Raw genomic sequence first — 16,825 nt, 5'->3', positions numbered from 1 at the left:
ACCCCATCTTGACAGAAAAAAACAGAAATGTAGAAATTTTTGCAAATTTATTAAAAAAGAAAAACTGAAATATCACATGGTCATAAGTATTCAGACCCTGTGCTCAGTATTGAGTAGAAGCACCCTTTTGAGCTAGTACAGCCATGAGTCTTCTTGGGAATGATGCAACAAGTTTTTCACACCTGGATTTGGGGATCCTCTGCCATTCTTCCTTGCAGATCCTCTCCAGTTCTGTCAGGTTGGATGGTGAACGTTGGTGGACAGCCATTTTCAGGTCTCTCCAGAGATGCTCAATTGGGTTTAGGTCAGGGCTCTGGCTGGGCCAGTCAAGAACGGTCACAGAGTTGTTCCGAAGCCACTCCTTTGTTATTTTAGCTGTGTGCTTAGGGTCATTGTCCTGTTGAAAGGTGAACCTTCGGCCCAGTCTGAGGTCCTGAGCACTCTGGAAGAGGTTTTCTTCCAGGATATCTCTGTACTTGGCCGCATTCATCTTTCCTTCAATTGCAACCAGTCGTCCTGTCCCTGCAGCTGAAAAACACCCCCACAACATGATGCTCCCACCACCATGTTTCACTGTAGGGATTGTATTGGGCAGGTGATGAGCAGTGCCTGGTTTTCTCCACACATACCGCTTAGAATTAACGCCAAAAAGTTCAGTCTTGGTCTCATCAGACCAGAGAATCTTATTTCTCATAGTCTGGGAGTCCTTCATGTGTTTTTTGGCAAACTCTATGCGGGCTTTCATGTGTCTTGCACTGAGGAGAGGCTTCCGTCGGGCCACTCTGCCATAAAGCCCCGACTGGTGGAGGGCTGCAGTGATAGTTGACTTTGTGGAACTTTCTCCCATCTCCCTACTGCATCTCTGGAGCTCAGCCACAGTGATCTTTGGGTTCTTCTTTACCTCTCTCACCAAGGCTCTTCTCCCACGATTGCTCAGTTTGGCTGGACGGCCAGGTCTAGGAAGAGTTCTGGTCGTCCCAAACTTTTTCCATTTGAGGATTATGGAGGCCACTGTGCTCTTAGGAACCTTGAGTGCTGCAGAAATTCTTTTGTAACCTTGGCCAGATCTGTGCCTTGCCACAATTCTATCTCTGAGCTCCTTGGGCAGTTCCTTCGACCTCATGATTCTCATTTGCTCTGACATGCACTGTGAGCTGTAAGGTCTTATATAGACAGGTGTGTGCCTTTCCTAATCAAGTCCAATCAGTTTAATTAAACACAGCTGGACTCCAATGAAGGAGCAGAACCATCTCAAGGAGGATCAGAAGAAATGGACAGCATGTGAGTTAAATATGAGTGTCACTGCACAGGGTCTGAATACTTATGACCATGTGATATTTCAGTTTTTCTTTTTTAATAAATTTGCAAAAATTTCTACATTTCTGTTTTTTTCTGTCAAGATGGGGTGCTGAGTGTACATTAATGAGAAATAAAATGAACTTTTTTGATTTTGGCAAATGGCTGCAATGACGCAAAGAGTGAAAAATTTAAAGGGGTCTGAATACTTTTCCGTACCCACTGTACAATAACCTTGTGGATGTGTCCAAATATTCTGACAAAACATTTATTTTTATTGTTATATTTATGTAAATAATTAAAGAAAATCTCAATATCGGTTTTCAAAATAGTCTATCACAATTTTGCCAAGTCATACTGCAATACATAATTTCTTTTCTTAGTCATGTGGCATTAATGCTTTGCATGACCCACCCTTAGACCACATTTATGAGCTGCACGTCTGCTAAAGACACATGCTCTCAATCACAAGAGAGGAATATTTCTCAAAAAGCACTTGATTATTGGAAAATGTGACATGAAAATGTGCCAAAGTAAATGTGGTTTCTTTCTGTCTGTTTGTTTGTTTAGCTTTTATGTCCCATCTCAAAAGCAACAGGTGCCGTGCTGATCGAACAATTGAATTCAGACCAATGTTGTTTTCAGTTATTATGAAACTGAGGGAAGCTCAGATTAGATTATTCAGATTATTGTCAGTCCCGTGCGTCACTCACTGGCTTCTACTTTCAAAAAGTCAATGTTGACCAATATCATCAAATAATTCTTATATTGTGTGGATAAACTGAGCTTTCAGTAATGAAAATGGTGAAGAGGAAAACCCTGAGAACTATTTCACTTCATTACAATAGAGTAACTCTATTGTAATGAATGCATATCCCCCCTAGAAAAAAACCTACCACCACCACCAACACTAACAGTCATATGCACTGTAGCCACAAGTAGAACTGCTTGTTTACAGAAATGTGTCTGCTCATTTGTTTTATTATTTTCCTCTTTCAGACTGAGAGGGGGGACCACAGAGCTGTTCATCACTGCAAAGCTGTGACAAACAGAAGATACCTGATGGTGTTTGTTCACCGTCTAGACAGACAAGCTGCATCTGTGTGAGTCATTTTTACCGCACACCGTGAACGTGCCGTTTCACCAACCTCACCAGGGCCTCCGGTCGATCCCTGAACTGACTGTCTCATGACTGTCTTCTGCTGCACATGTGAGTGCACCAAAAGTGAAACCAGCATAAACACAAGTATATACAAACCTGGATTTTGTGGTTTTTTTTTTAAATGTCCCACATTTAAGTTCATAAGATAAAGAGCACATGATCACTGCTTGTATAAATACCAGAGTGCAGAGATATGTAAAGCAGTCACAACAGCTGTACATCTGACTGAGTTGGAGAGATTAACAAACAGCTATCTAAAGAAGATGAAGCTCTGCATCCTGCTTGTGCTTGGGACCCTGCTCGTCCTCATTAACGGTAAGAGACATAGCTGCAGTGTGGGATGGAAAACCAATTTATCAAACTGGAATAGAATTAGATTACAAGCAAATAGAAAATTAAAGTTCTATTTATTACATTTCCCTGCTGTAATTAACATGTAATTAACAATTTAATAGAACATTATTTTTACAATTTAGATCATGAAACAGTGATTTCTCATTTCTAATGTATTTTGGCAAATTTGTGATTTGTGTAGTTTGTGGAATTAGGACACTCATAGCTTAAGTTGTGCTGAAAGGTGATGGCATCCAAGTGGGTTAAAACGCTGCTAAACATAGAGAAAAATCAATTTATAGGGAGTCAGCAGAAATGATCCAAAATTTCACAGAAGTTGTGCACAACAGGAAGATAGCTGGAAGTGAAGAAAGGAAAGTGAAAAACTGTCACAACACCAGGGGATGTGATGTGACAAAAACCACAGAACTAGAGAACTGAACTTGATTAGCCATGTGACTCCGCTTGCAACATCATGATAACACAATACTGGTATTGGGATTAGCAGGGCTCCACAGCTACAGTCATTTTTTTTATAACTGCAAAATTTACAAAATTCACTTTGAGAATATTTGCATGTTCTGATCTTTCAAGAAAAACCAACCAAATCTTCTCTGTTGGGGTTCAGCTTTAGAGTATTTGTACCAAGAAAGAGAACCCAGAGTGTTAGGTCTGTCTGGTTAAGATGGGAAAAATCTGTAATCTGACTGTCTGTTGATCACAGGTATGCCACCGATCAGCAGGGACTACAACACGCACTGTCGGTGCCTGCAGGTGGAGTCGAGGATCATCCCTCCAGACAGTCTGAGGAGCATCAAGCTCGTCCCTCAAGGGCCTCACTGTCCGGAAACAGAAGTCATGTAAGTTAACTCATCACACGAGGGATCACAGATTACTCACTGAAAAATCTTATGAAAATGACACAGTCTTTGGCACAGTTGACATTAACGTCTCATTTCCAGCTCTAATGTTAGTTCTTTTTTTTAAACCAGTGCTGGACTAATGAGCGGGGAGAAGGTCTGTCTGAATCCTCAGTCCGCCTGGGTGAAGAAGCTCATCCACTTTGTTCTTGAGCGACAGCTGAATCCACAGGGGGGACCATTAGCAAAGAACCAAGCATAAATGATAAAGTATGCTGCAGTTGAACCTTCTGACAGTAATGCAACTATGAGCCACACTGCTTAACTTTAAACAACTAATGACAATATTTAACCAAGTTTGTGTAACTCTAACCTATTTCTATTCTTTCTTTCTATATGGTTTCTGCTGTTAAGTTTCATTTTTAGCTTCTGTGTGTCTTACCAAAGATTATATACACAGTTTTGAGTAAGACTGATTTGGATTTATATTGTTACTTGTGTCATATGAAAAAGCAGGTTACCGTGTCATTGATAGAAGCAGCCAAAGTGTTCGGACACTATGCACGAGCTGAAATGAAAAGATGTTATATGTAGCATGAAAACTGTTTGTATGTTATACTTGTTAATGCAAGCGATCATGTGTTTCAACACAAATATATGATTAAAAAGTAAAGTTTATCGTTTCATGCGTTCAGTTTTACAGCTGTCTGGATGTTTAGTGCTGTAAAATGCTTCCTTATTTTTTTTTTTTGTAACAAATTTGCAGAAATAAAATAAAAAATCAGAAAGGGGACAAATACGTATTCACAGCACTGTAAAGCCCTGTTGTGCTATTGGTGTTGAGCAGAGAATCTCAAACAACTGTAAGCTTTAACTTTGTCTCCACAGAGAAATCCAGAGGAAAATACAGATTTGATTATGAGAAACACAAAAAATAATCAAATACAAAGTACATTTAAGAACAGGATTAGGAGTGTACACTCTGGGGACACTCAGGGGGGTGTACTTTAATATAAATCAGATCACCCACTTTGATAGTACAATGAGAACTGTTTATGCAGTTGCAGGATTTGGCAGTAAATTGCCCCTGATTCCAGTGAATTTTTGCAATCTGCTTGGCTGAAGGCTCTACACCAGTTAAAATATTCTGTAACAAAGCCTTTGTGTTGTGAAGCACAGAAAATATATGACCTGAGAACTTTCTTGGATCCTGGTAAGTGAGGGGGGTGTGAATAGAACAGACAAGCAGATTAGGATCAGCCAAACCAAATGTGTTTACATTCCTGCCCTTTGGAGATGGGCCATGCAAATTTCCATGCAAAACATTGACCACATCTAAATCCTGAATGGATTTAGAGCAAAGGATCGCTGATACTCCTAATCCCAGGTTTACCCAGGTGTTGGAATTGATTTGCATCATAGACACCAATTAAAAAGTTTGCAATTGAAACATATAATGTAAATAGACACACATTAACAAAACTTTACTGTTGTCTATTGTTATTGTCTATTTACTTATTCATATCAGCAGGCAGGTTGTTTTATGCTTAAACTGCATAAAAACCACATGCTTTAAATGTAGAAATCTGAAGGAGATATTTGATATGTGTCCATTTATTGAGTGAAAGCCTAATTCCGGGCCCGACCACTAAAAACAGGATTACAGACCAGGATGAGGTAACTTTTGGCAGATGTTCGACACTTGTAGTGATGAAATAGATTGATCCTTTAAAGATAGGTCAGCAGTTGCTTGTTGTTGCTTCATGTCAGCTCTATATAAGAGGAGAAAAAAATGGTTGGACAATTGTGTAATCAGCTACTGGAGTTTAAGCATTTTCAGTTGTCAAACAGACTTGTTAGTGACACACTTGAATGCATTGGCCTTTTTCCAGTTACAGTTGCAAAACACCTTTTCTGGAATGAGCCTTGCTAAATATGCGTGACAGCAGAAATGTCAACCAATGTGTATTATGTGTCATTAAATATAATAACTAGGTTAGATTTGAGTTAACGTTTTCTAAATAAAAACTGAATTAAAACAGTAGACATAATAACAACATTGCAGAAAGGCACATAGATATTTCCCATTCTAATTATGGCTTTGTCATTTTATTTATGTCAGTGACAAAGATAAATGATGTTCCAGTGCACAAAACCTTAGTCATGTGTCTACTCTGGTAAAAAAAAAAAAACAACAACAAAAAATATACATATATATATATGTATACATAGCTGCCAATAAAAATAATAGTTTTAGGTGATGACATTCATTGTTCTTGAAGGCAAGAAAAAAAGTCTCCTGAGAAGGTTCTGAATTTTTCAAAAACATAACCATAAATGAAATGAGGCCATTAATCCAATGTCTGTGTTGCAGGAAGCGATGTAGAGTCATCTGTTGTAACAACATAACCCTTCCCCTGGGGGAACCATGTCTGCAGAGCTTCTGTCCAGCTGCCCGTGTCACAGAAAGTCACCAAGATGTCAAACACTGCAGACACAGAGGGACTTCGTTAATGAAAAAATAACAGAAGACCTTTAACTGTCTTGCAGATGAAAGTGAGCGCTCACCTTGATTAACAGCTAGGATCTTTGAGTGGAAATTCTTGGCGTTATTTTTCTTCACCATGTGCTCATCTATGGGCAGCCTCGCCATGTGCACACTCAGCTCTCTGGCCCTGGAGAAGCTCAACTTCTGCAAAGCAAAGCGGGTAAAAATAAAAAATTCAATATAAAACATCATGTGTGAACATTCTCAACTTACTGCATCAAATATCAGAGTTCCTGAACTTTATTTGGCTTGAACAGAAAAATATTAATCATACACTAATTTAAAAACTTCTAACTTCTACTTCAGTCATATTGAATTAGCTGCTGAAGTTGGCCATTTATGATGCCTGTGTGGTGCAGCTATACTCTGCCTTGTATATAATACCTTCTGGATGCTTTCGTCCACAAGACCACCAAGGACATACACCTTGTCAGCGTCCACTGTTTCTAAAACTGAATTATAAAAAAATAAATAAATAAATAAAAAATAATATTCAATACAATGAAACGGGCAATAACATTTAAAATGGAAATATGTATGCATATCTAATATGTGGAAAACAGATTTCATTTTAAAATAGGATTTAGTAAATTGCTATACAGAAAATGTGTCAGTGTTAGTAGTGTTAGTAACAATAGCAGTGATTTCATGAATGTAGCTCCCTCTGCTGGGTAAAACATGCATTTCAACTAAAACAAGTCAATATAGACGGTATCTGAAAAATCCCCCCTCACTGAAATGCAGCAACCCTGCACTGAAATAACCGATATCATAAGTACAATTAACCCAAGTTCTTCAAACCTTCTTCAGCATCTGGTGAGAGATAGACTAGAGCTTCTGCTGGAAACAGGTCCAGACAACTTTCCTCCGTTATGTCCATCTGAAATAAACAAAGAAGTTCAAAATATATTTTAGTCTGTTGCCAAATATTCAAACTCTTTCTTGCCCGCCGACATGAGTGAAACTACTGAGCAAACAGAAATGTGTGACTGTCTTGTAACTAATGGATGACTGACTGATGTTTATGGCACAGATGTTCTTGGAAGTTCAAGAAATAAAGGTATTTATTGATGCACATGTATATTTGACACAGCTGTGTACCTTATGCTTCACATGCCCAGAGCCCTGTTACCTGGTGCCTGATTGAAGCACAAGCCGCTACAGTTTACTGCTGATTTAAGGATGTGACCCACAATACTCACCATGTAGTTGAGGAAGCCGTCGTTCATTCGTATGCACTCCCTGTAGACACGACTGTCCCGTCTCAGATCCGTCAGTAACAAGTGGAACGGTCGAGCTGCCTTCCTGTTGGACCCGTACAGCCTTCGTAACTGGCCAGCGAGCCGACTTATCTCCTGAATGAGGCAAGTTGAGTTGAAGATAAGTGAATGAGGACAGACAGGGAAACATTTCTACCTTGGGGAAAAAAAGTACAACTGTTGAACCAGTACTTGATGCAAAACCAGTTGGTTGGTTTTCAGATAAATCACAGTTTTGAGACCAACCTTGTCAGACATAGAGTCTGTCATACTGAGGTCAACACAGAGTCTGAGCCCTGTGGACTGGGCCTCAGCTAAACGCTCTTTGGTGATCGCCTTCAAGACCCGTTTAGTAACCTGAGGACTGTCAGTATGGAAAAAAAACACAGAATAGATCATCCAACCATATTTCCAAAAAGGTTGGGACAGAAAAGAATAAAATAATTTTGAAATTGATGGCAGCAACACAGTAAACATTTCTTAAAATGGTATATTTTCTCATTGCATTCTGTTTTTACGTAGATTTTACAGTGTCCCAACTTTTTTGGAATTGGGGTTGTAGAAGAAACTTTTACTTTCAGTCAACATAAAATAACAAAATGTGTGTTTTTGTTACCTTGATAAATCTTTACCTGACTCCTGCCTGCGACTGAGCTTCCTTCTCTGTTTCTCTTCTTTCCTCTTGCTCTTCTTCGCAGCAACCTGCCTCTCCCAGTGTCGCTGCTTCCTCTGCACATTCCTCTGTTTATTCAACAAAAAGCCATCAGCACTGCAAAAATCTCAAAAGGCTCACAGATGTTACAGAGAAATTAGTATTTGTTGGCAAATCATTCAGGGAACTGAATCGGTTCTGAAACAGTTCTGGTTTTAAATGCAGGATTATTAGTAAACAGTCTTACTGAATACAGCGCATCTTCTCTCCCAGGCTTGTCCTCAGTCTCCAGGTCTATGTGGAGCAGATCCATGAGCTCTGAAACTCCACTCAGCTGCTCAGGAACATGTGCCATTTCAGTCCTCAGGTTTTTAGTAAATTCAAAGAAAGCCTGATCTTGTACCAGATGAAAGGTCCTGTTTGTATATCGTCGTGAATCTAAGTGCTTATACAACAAGTGAGAGGTTTATAGGGGGAAAATGAAAAATACTGTACATGCCTTGTAGCATGAGTCGCTTCCAATGATTGTGTGGCGCATGTACGTGACGTCATCCTAAACACAGTGGAGGGGGCGGATTTAGGGTTCCGTAAAGAAACATAATTTATCTTTTCTTTTCCGACCGTCATGAATGGCTTAATTTGTATTTTATGTTTGCTTTATTTTTCAAATAGTAACAAAACACAAACTTAAATCCCTGAATCTAATTGGATACTTTACTTTTTCACTAATAGGCCCAAAGAGAGCGGTGTTGAGCCTGATAGAGTGAAACACGTGAAAAATACCAATAGACACATTAAATTACTGCTGTTACTCTTCATACAGATTTATTTAAGATTATTAGTTGTAACGTTACATTACTCGGTCTTCTATATGCCATGTGAAAGACATTGGCTCTTAAAACAAAAACGTTTTTAAATACTTCTGAATTCATGCCACGGTTATACACAGGAACTAGTTATCTCGTTTGTAGTCGGAAGCCAAAAATGGGCGCACATTAAGCTCGCTTTTCACAACCCTAACTTATTTTATCTTCTCCTCAGTGCCATTATTTATCTGATAACGTGTATCTCACTTTATTACATATTTAACACAGTCATCGTAGTTTATGTTCAGAGAACTGTTTTCAGTATCGGCTCTAAAAAACAAGAGCAACCAATGAGAGAAGGAGAGCAGCGACACGCATGCCAGAGAGGATTGTGGGTGTTTGAAATGGGTGACAGATTTTATATTCTAGTTTACAATTAGTAGAAGATTTCTCCGTTAAAGCAGCCGTGAGTTGTTGGTTGTGTAAACATGTGTCGTAAAACAGCGATAGTCATTAGTACAGTGGCGGACACCGTGAGAGTGAAGCGCGGGGTCGTCATACTAGTAGTATGGCAGGAGCGGTGTAAACGTTAAGACTATACTTTCAGGGATCATTTCTATAGTCACTGACTTGAGGAATGTGTTTCTAAAGTGTATGGTCTCGCTAACCACGATGAAGAGTTAGTGATACTTTTCCCTGAGCGCGAAGCGGACAGGGAGACTTGATTCATTCATATGCTCTCTGTTTTTGATGACCGTTCACTGTCTCCTTTGGGGATAATGAGGGGAAGAGTATGATCAGAGTGGTAGTGCTGATCTGTTGAAAACAAATTAATGCGATTAGATGATGGTATTGAGAAATAACGTAGTGGTCAACGACAGAGGGATTATGGGTAAAAAGAAAGTGGCTTGTAATTAATGTCTTACTTGTTCTCAGTGTTGGTGTGGTAATGGTAAACTGTTCATTGTGTGTTGGGACTAATTTAGGAGGTGTGTGTTATGTGTTTTGGGAATTAGTTCAGTGGTACCGGAAGTGTGGAGGATTGTTGTGCTAAAGTTAATATGCTGTGTTTTACAACAAATTAAAAAAAAGAAGACAGGTAGTGTTTTGTTTCATTACCTAGCTAGATGCTGCTGTATAACCTGCAGATTGTTGCAATATTTGAATTCTTTTTATTGAAAGTGTCTTATGCCAAAAGTTTCCAGAGTGAAATTTTATGAATGCAAACTTTAATTCAAGTTAAAAACTGAAGTATTTTTCAGGGGTATGAGCGGCGCTTTTTTTTTTGCTTTTCCAGCGACTTATAAGTTAATGTACAGTGATTTTGTCGAAGAGTCACTAGTGTCAGATTATACTCTTGGCTCAATTGAAGATAATACCGCACTGTCCTAAAATTAGAAATGGTTATGTTCACACTAAACTCTACCTCCTAGTGTAACACAAAAAAGCCTCCCCAAACTAAGAGCTGTACTGCAGACTTCGAAGTAGAGGTAATAAAATCTGCAGCTGAAACAAAGTTTAGTGTCAGCATTCAGACAACCTGAGAGAGGAGGAATAGGAGACGCTTCTTCATCTCCCCCCACCCTGATGTCGACGATAATTAGAAATGCAACTCTCGCACCGAAGCCACATGTTTTTGTTTTTTTCTGTTCAACAAGCCCGTGTTTGCGACTGATATTACGGTGCGACCTATAGTCCGGAGAATACGGTAGTTAACACATGCATATCTATGCAGCGTGTCCTGATTAATTTACTTGTAGCTGTTTGCCTGAAATATTACAATTATACTCGGGTATTTGTACTTCTGAATACTCCAACACTGTTTGTACAGTTCATTGGCCCCCGCTTATTAACATTCATCTCTGAGTGAACTTTTACTCTGCTTAAAGCTTTTGATTTTGAACGTACTGTCGCTTTGTTGAATGTTTTTGTGTGATTTTAATACCACTCAAATAATTTCCCTACAATATTCACCCGACCACCTGAGTAATTCGTCAGCTTGCATGATATGATTTTAGATGCTCTGGCATTGTTTTCCCAAATCGCCACATAAATCTATAATCTCGTAAATTTTATTTCTAAGGTAAATGTCTTGAGCATGTGTCCATCACTGAGAATATAGTGTTTGATTTCTATGTGGGGATTATTGCCAGGGACACGGGGGCTCTAACACTACGCTGTTTTTATGAAAGTACAAATAGGCTTGACTGCTTTTTTTGTTGGTAGCCCCCGAGTAGGCGGGTTTTCACTCCACCTGCCAAGAATACCGCTGGGAGAGATTCCGCTCTGCCGGCCTGGAGAAACGCTCAAACCAGTAGCTTTTCTTCTGCCTTTGAATAGCGGTGGTGTTGAACCGTGTCCGTGATTGACGTGAGAAACTGGAGGAGGATTGGTTCTGGTCTTGGAGCCGCAGTTCAGCCTTCACGGTGGAGTCCATGCGGTCAGAAACTTCATGCAGGGCAGAGGAAAGGAATTCATTTATGTGCCAGACTTTTCTTTTAGATGTCCTGGAGTCAAAGGGTTTTGTATTGTAGCTTCATAAAGTGGACATTTCATAAGTCAACGCGGCTTTGTCCCGACGAAAACATGAAACACAAATGATGTTTAACATTTCTATCGATGGAGGCTCATTCTCTAAAAACTTGGAGGATTTCGACTCTATTCGCAGTGTTCTCCTTTACAGGTCAGTATAGACTCTACATTATTTCAGTCTGCCGCACGGATCTGAACGCAACTTGCACAAAACCTAAAGTTGTGTGCTTTTTTATTGATCTGTGCGTGTTTTTCTTGAGGAAAAAAAAAAAACCATTATACAGTTTGCAAGAAGGTAGAGACGGGTCAACAAAATAAAAGTACCAATGTGTTAATTTAAAATAGAGTAAAAATACATAGTGGTTTCATTTTTAAATGCAGTATTGTTGCTGCAGTGGGAAGATGGTTCTCATACAGTTAAAAATAAACGATTACCGTATTATTTTTTTTGTATAAATGCGTTTAGAGTTTTCACTGTGTGGCATAAAAAATAACGTAGCACATTGGCAGTGTTTATTCTGTAGTGTTAAATTGAATATTAAGTTTTGTAGCTATAAAACAAAGGTTTTTAAATATTAAATTAATTTGCTGCATTATTTAACAAACTGCTAAGAAAGCTTCGGCGTTGTCAGGGGCAACTACGCGGTCCACCAATCAGAGAGCACAATGCCAGTCACATGACGGCGCCCCGAGAGCTCGTCATTGCTAGCAACATGGCGAGGGAACATCATCGTCCGTTCTCTCAAACGTTACGCGCTTAAAAGACGCAGTTTGTGAAGAAAATAAACGCTGTGCAATCAGATGGAAACCGCAAATGCTCGTCAGTGTGCGGGGAAAACTCTTTATAGGCGCCCGACGGGAAAAGATGGTATCAAAGACGAGAAAGGGAGTGACTGTGAATCCACGTCGAGTTTCAGGAGCTCCGACTGCTCAGAGTAAGAAAATTGAGTAAGAAACGAACAAACAAACCGAAATTGTGATAATAATATGAGTTCCCTAAAGCTGCTTAAGATGGAACAAGAAAACCTGACACACAAACACTTGGAGCTGCCCTAGTTTACTTATTTACACAGGTAGACTAAAGACTGGTGGTTTCTACGAGAAGTGCTTGAGAAGGCAGTGACCACAGTTTCCATCTCTCCTCCCCTTGTGCTTTTCATAGCCCTGGGGAGTGTTTTCAATTTGGGAGGTAAACCTTCATAAATAATTGTATGGATGTAAAATCTGCCCACAGCAGTTTCTTTAAAAGGAGAGAGACCAAAAAAATATATATATATATTTGGCGTTCACTCCCAGCCTTTTGGGCAGTCATGTGATAATGATTTGTACATATATTATTAGCCTTTGAGTTTACCTTTCTCTTTCTATACTACAATATTAGAATTGTTTAAAAAAAAGTAATTTTGTTGGCATGAGTGTTGTGACTGTGTAAATAGGAGTAATTTTATATTTTTTCCATGCCCTGTTTCTTGTCTCTCAGTGACTTGGAGCCAGAATGGCTGGATGACATTCAGAAGAACGGTGAACTTTTCTACCTGGAGCTGAGTGAAGGTGAAGAGGAGGTGGCACTGGCCCAAGCTAACAGTGCCAGTCAAGGAGTGTCCACTAATCATGTTCGCTTTAGCGAAAAGGAGGCAGAGATCATCACAGAGCAAAACAAGAAGCAGCAATCTGGTTTAAGGACAAAAGGTGAGACTACACTTAAGAGGTTAGCCAGGATCCTGAGGAGAAAACGCCGACCATCTCAGCGCCGAGGAGGAGGGAAGGATGGGGGTAAAGACAGCTCAACTTTATCTCCACCCGCATCCATCCTGAAGAACCAGCCAGGTCAGAGGCAGGGTGTCATGGTTCAGCAGCAGCAGCTGAAGGAAGTGTGTGTCTACCTCAACCCTAAACGTCTTGGAGGTTCCTCAACACCGCTCTCTGGCAGCGGAGGGCTGTTGGAGGCTCTGCTGGGGGTGGTGCATCACCCCTGCTGGAACAGAGGGCAAGGAAACTCTGCAAGACAGGAGGAGAGACTCACTATTCATGGATTAATACCCAACAGCCCAGCCATCAAGTGTGGCCAAATCCTTATTGGTAAGATCAAAATTTCAACAGTTAGCTGTTTTATTCCTTCTGCAAAACTGCAAATGATTGTAAGAATTTCATTTTCTTTTATATCAGTGGTAATTATTTTATATTCAGTTTGGAATAGGCACATGAAGATGGTGGGAAGTTTAAGGGTATGAGCAAAAGCTTCTCGTTTTTAATGAGGGATGGTCTATATCCTTTAGTGTGCAGGAGGACTCAAGGGATATCCTATGTTAAAAAAATTTCCTGGTTGGATGATGGGGTGTATCTGAGAAGCTTGAACTCTAAAGGAAAATTTTATTGGGATAAAAATAGTAGTTTGTGACTGATCTTTTGAAAAAAGAAACTATTACTCTCAGGGCAGGGAAAATGCAGCCATGCACCGGTTATGATTTCAATAACAGTCATCACAGTCATGAACCAGCACTGACTCATTCATTTCCACACCGCACAAATGCACTGCCAAAGCACGGACTGCAATTATTACAACACAGTCTTAGTTCCACACACACACACACACACACACACACACACACACACACACAGAGAAAAATGAGGCCGAAAGCCTAAGTAATGAGTGTAACATGCAACATAAAGCAGACTAACCATGATTTGTGAAGGTAACTAAATAGGTTTGTTATTATTCTGAAGGGATATACTTCAAGAACTAGCTCTGGTTTTCAGATTAAGCCTGTATTAGTTTTTTATATTCTGCATATGCTCATTCAGTGCATTGAATCCAACTACAAAGTAATGCAAATCATTATGTAATTTTAGTATTTATCTCTGTGGGCAGGATGCTTAATAGCTGCTGCTTATGGCCGAATCTGAGCAGCGACCAGATTCAGCACATTTTTTTGTAGCGTGAATGAAAGTGTAAAGGCAGGCCTGGCGCTGTAGAAATGATAATCTGTCTGTTTGAAAGGTCGACATCTCTGAAGTGATTTCTTCTATCTAGGCTAATCACTGGGCAGCTTTTACTAGCAGACACAGAGGAATGCCAGTGGTGCTTTACCACAAATGACTATCCACATGAGTTACTGTTTAGAGAAGCTTTTATGCGGCACAGCTACATGCTTAAACAATTAGAGTGGCTAAATACCTGAAATAGCTCTGTTACTGAGATGTTGGTGCCTCCCTGCACACAGGCAGGTGAAGCTGTTTACTAGGTTTGCTACAGGCCGGTGCACAGATCAAAAGCACAACATTAACACAGTGGATCAAATTACTGCAATTAGCGTTTTGACCAAATAAGCTGAACAACCACAGGTCAGATGTTATAAAAATACAGCTGAATTACAAATCAGTCAGAATCAGGCATCTCTGAATAATATGCATTGTTGTCATTATAATGCACTCACCATATGACCCATGCCTGCTACTGATATTTTGCTATGTTCAGGGGATGTGCTTGTCGCTGTGGACGATGTGGACGTGACCTCGGAAAACATCGAGAGGGTTCTGTCCTGCATCCCAGGTCCAACACAGGTTAGTGAGTGTTAATCTACCACAAAACAAATAAATCCCTAAATGCACTGAGCAGCTTGTTGTTGTTGTTAGATAAATAACGTCAACCACTTCTATGATCTTAACTGTCATATATTAAAAAAGGCTATATAGCGTTTTAAATCCCACTATGTTGTTAGCCCACAGTGTGATTGTTTTGTGTAACTTTCCACATCTGTGAGGTAGAATTTAGGTCAGGCACATTGGACAGTAAATACAGACATTAAATGACTTTGAAACTAACTGGTTCTTCAAAGCTGCTAAAATGTGCCAGTGTCATTTAACATTAGAAACCCCTCAATTACTGAGAAATGATCCTTTGATCAGTAGCTAAAAATCCATAGTCTCTGCCTCAACCATGCTTTTCCACCAAAGAGCAGCCCATCAAAAGTAGGAATTTGTAAATGACAGAGTGTGCACAGGGTTGATGGTGAACACGACGGATAGACAGGACTGCGGTGTGACTTTTTTTCGGCGCCCCAGGAAGCTGCTGTGGGATTGAAAGCTCAGCTGATTAGAAGATGAAGTCGGAAACTAAATTATATTGTAGAGAAAGAGCGAGGGAGATTTTTTTGGAAAAGTACAAGTTTCCTCAGTCACCGCGATGACTCTCAAAAAACTTGAAATAGAGCTATATTTGTGACAGAATAATTGTTTTGTGTGAAAATGGGCTTATGTGTGTGTGAGATGCAGGGTATTTTTTTCTATGGACCTAGACAGTACTCATTACAGTTGAAGGAACAAATATTAGTATTATCGCCAGTCCGACGTGCCCTGTACTAACCCTGGCCAAACGTGGATACTACATGTGCGTGTGTGTATGTTTGTGTGTGTCCGTCTATGAGCGAGAACTAAATGACTGACATCAGCAGACTGGAATCCCAGTAAGAGCACACTCCAGTCTAACCACATCCTTATTATTTATGATGAGAGAAAGTGCCGCAGTTAGCCCATTCAGCCTCTTCGCCCAGTGATTTCCCAAATTTAGAGGTTTGAAAGTTTTCTACCCTGTTTTCATGTCTGAATTGAAGATACAGTATCTTTAAGTCAGTTTTACAATTTTTGCCTCACACTCAGGCCTGAGTCACCGATTGAAAGGTTAATCACATGGTGTTCCACCACTGCTCTGCTCTTCTTTAATAATACCCCTGAAATTGGCTAAACTGGCTGGGAGCCCAGATGTAGGCGCCTGCTGGAGAGGCGGGTGGCCTGTGGTTAGTGCTGACAGGCCTTGGAGAGTGATTGTTGGATTAGAAAAATACAGTTTGAACATTTTGGACCAGGGAATATGACCTTTTTTTCTTTAACATATCTGGTAGGCATCATATGGTCTGCACTTGAGAAGAATACAGCCCTTACATTGTAATGACCACAACATCTTTTTTGTTGTTTTTTTTCTACATATATACTGGATTTCTTAGGTTAGTTGCTGACCCAAAGTCCCCATCCAAAAACTATGTGTAAAACAATGTAAGTGGTCATGCAGCGTTCAGTGAATGGCATGTTTCGCATTCTGTGTTTTGAGTAAACACCAAAATGAAGTTGGGACATGTTCATTGTAGATGGAGTGGTTAAAACTCATAAGTGGATATGAAAGGTCTGTGGTGGTTTGAGGTTAAATCCCTGCAGAGCTTCCACTATTCTTTGTGCATTTGAGCCTTTTTATGGAGAGAAAACTCATAAGCCCTATTGTCTGCCTTTGCATGAGAGTTACATAAAAAACCAAAATGCTGTAAGAGGCACCAGTGCTGATTTGAATTTGAAGTGTTCAATGATGAGCCCTAACCTCTGGATCCAC

At 39.9% G+C, this 16,825-nt stretch overlaps 3 protein-coding genes and 1 non-coding gene across 6 annotated transcripts in view; 3 read left to right on the top strand and 1 right to left on the bottom strand.

Moving 5' to 3' along the window:
* The first annotated feature begins 2,618 nt into the window (after window positions 1–2,618).
* On the top strand, window positions 2,619–4,335 carry LOC113124060 (interleukin-8-like). Its single transcript, XM_026296528.1, has 3 exons — window positions 2,619–2,773; window positions 3,516–3,651; window positions 3,784–4,335. The coding sequence occupies exons 1-3, from the start codon at window positions 2,722–2,724 to the stop codon at window positions 3,911–3,913; spliced, it is 318 nt and encodes a 105-aa protein (XP_026152313.1). The 5' UTR covers window positions 2,619–2,721; the 3' UTR covers window positions 3,914–4,335.
* A 306-nt stretch (window positions 4,336–4,641) lies between these two features.
* On the bottom strand, window positions 4,642–8,647 carry trmt10b (tRNA methyltransferase 10B). The gene is made up of 8 exons (XM_026292107.2): window positions 8,358–8,647; window positions 8,075–8,199; window positions 7,705–7,822; window positions 7,402–7,554; window positions 7,001–7,079; window positions 6,584–6,651; window positions 6,220–6,343; window positions 4,642–6,139 (listed from the first exon to the last, which is right to left on the bottom strand). The coding sequence occupies exons 1-8, from the start codon at window positions 8,463–8,465 to the stop codon at window positions 6,003–6,005; spliced, it is 912 nt and encodes a 303-aa protein (XP_026147892.1). The 5' UTR covers window positions 8,466–8,647; the 3' UTR covers window positions 4,642–6,002.
* Window positions 8,648–9,507: 860 nt separating this feature from the next.
* LOC113125788 (small nucleolar RNA U3) lies at window positions 9,508–9,723 on the top strand. The gene has a single exon (XR_003295202.1). It is a non-coding gene; the product is annotated as a small nucleolar RNA U3 (small nucleolar RNA).
* Window positions 9,724–10,415: 692 nt separating this feature from the next.
* The window catches only part of intu (inturned planar cell polarity protein), a 16,269-nt gene continuing 9,859 nt past the window's right edge, over window positions 10,416–16,825 (top strand). Inside the window, exons 1-3 of one of the 3 annotated variants that reach the window (XM_026313096.1) lie at window positions 10,416–11,599; window positions 12,929–13,527; window positions 14,924–15,009. In XM_026313096.1, the coding sequence (XP_026168881.1) occupies window positions 11,514–11,599; window positions 12,929–13,527; window positions 14,924–15,009 (771 nt within the window). In that variant the 5' untranslated portion in view covers window positions 10,416–11,513. Of the gene's footprint in view, window positions 11,600–11,937; window positions 12,397–12,928; window positions 13,528–14,923; window positions 15,010–16,825 lie in introns of those variants that run through there. The other 2 variants (XM_026313080.1, XM_026313087.1) reach the window with 2 other exon arrangements.

Source organism: Mastacembelus armatus, chromosome 18 (assembly GCF_900324485.2).
Source record: "Mastacembelus armatus chromosome 18, fMasArm1.2, whole genome shotgun sequence".
Classification (NCBI taxonomy): Eukaryota; Metazoa; Chordata; class Actinopteri; order Synbranchiformes; family Mastacembelidae; genus Mastacembelus; species Mastacembelus armatus.
The sequence above is the reverse complement of the archived record's forward strand: the minus strand, read 5'-3'. Positions and strand labels throughout refer to the sequence as shown.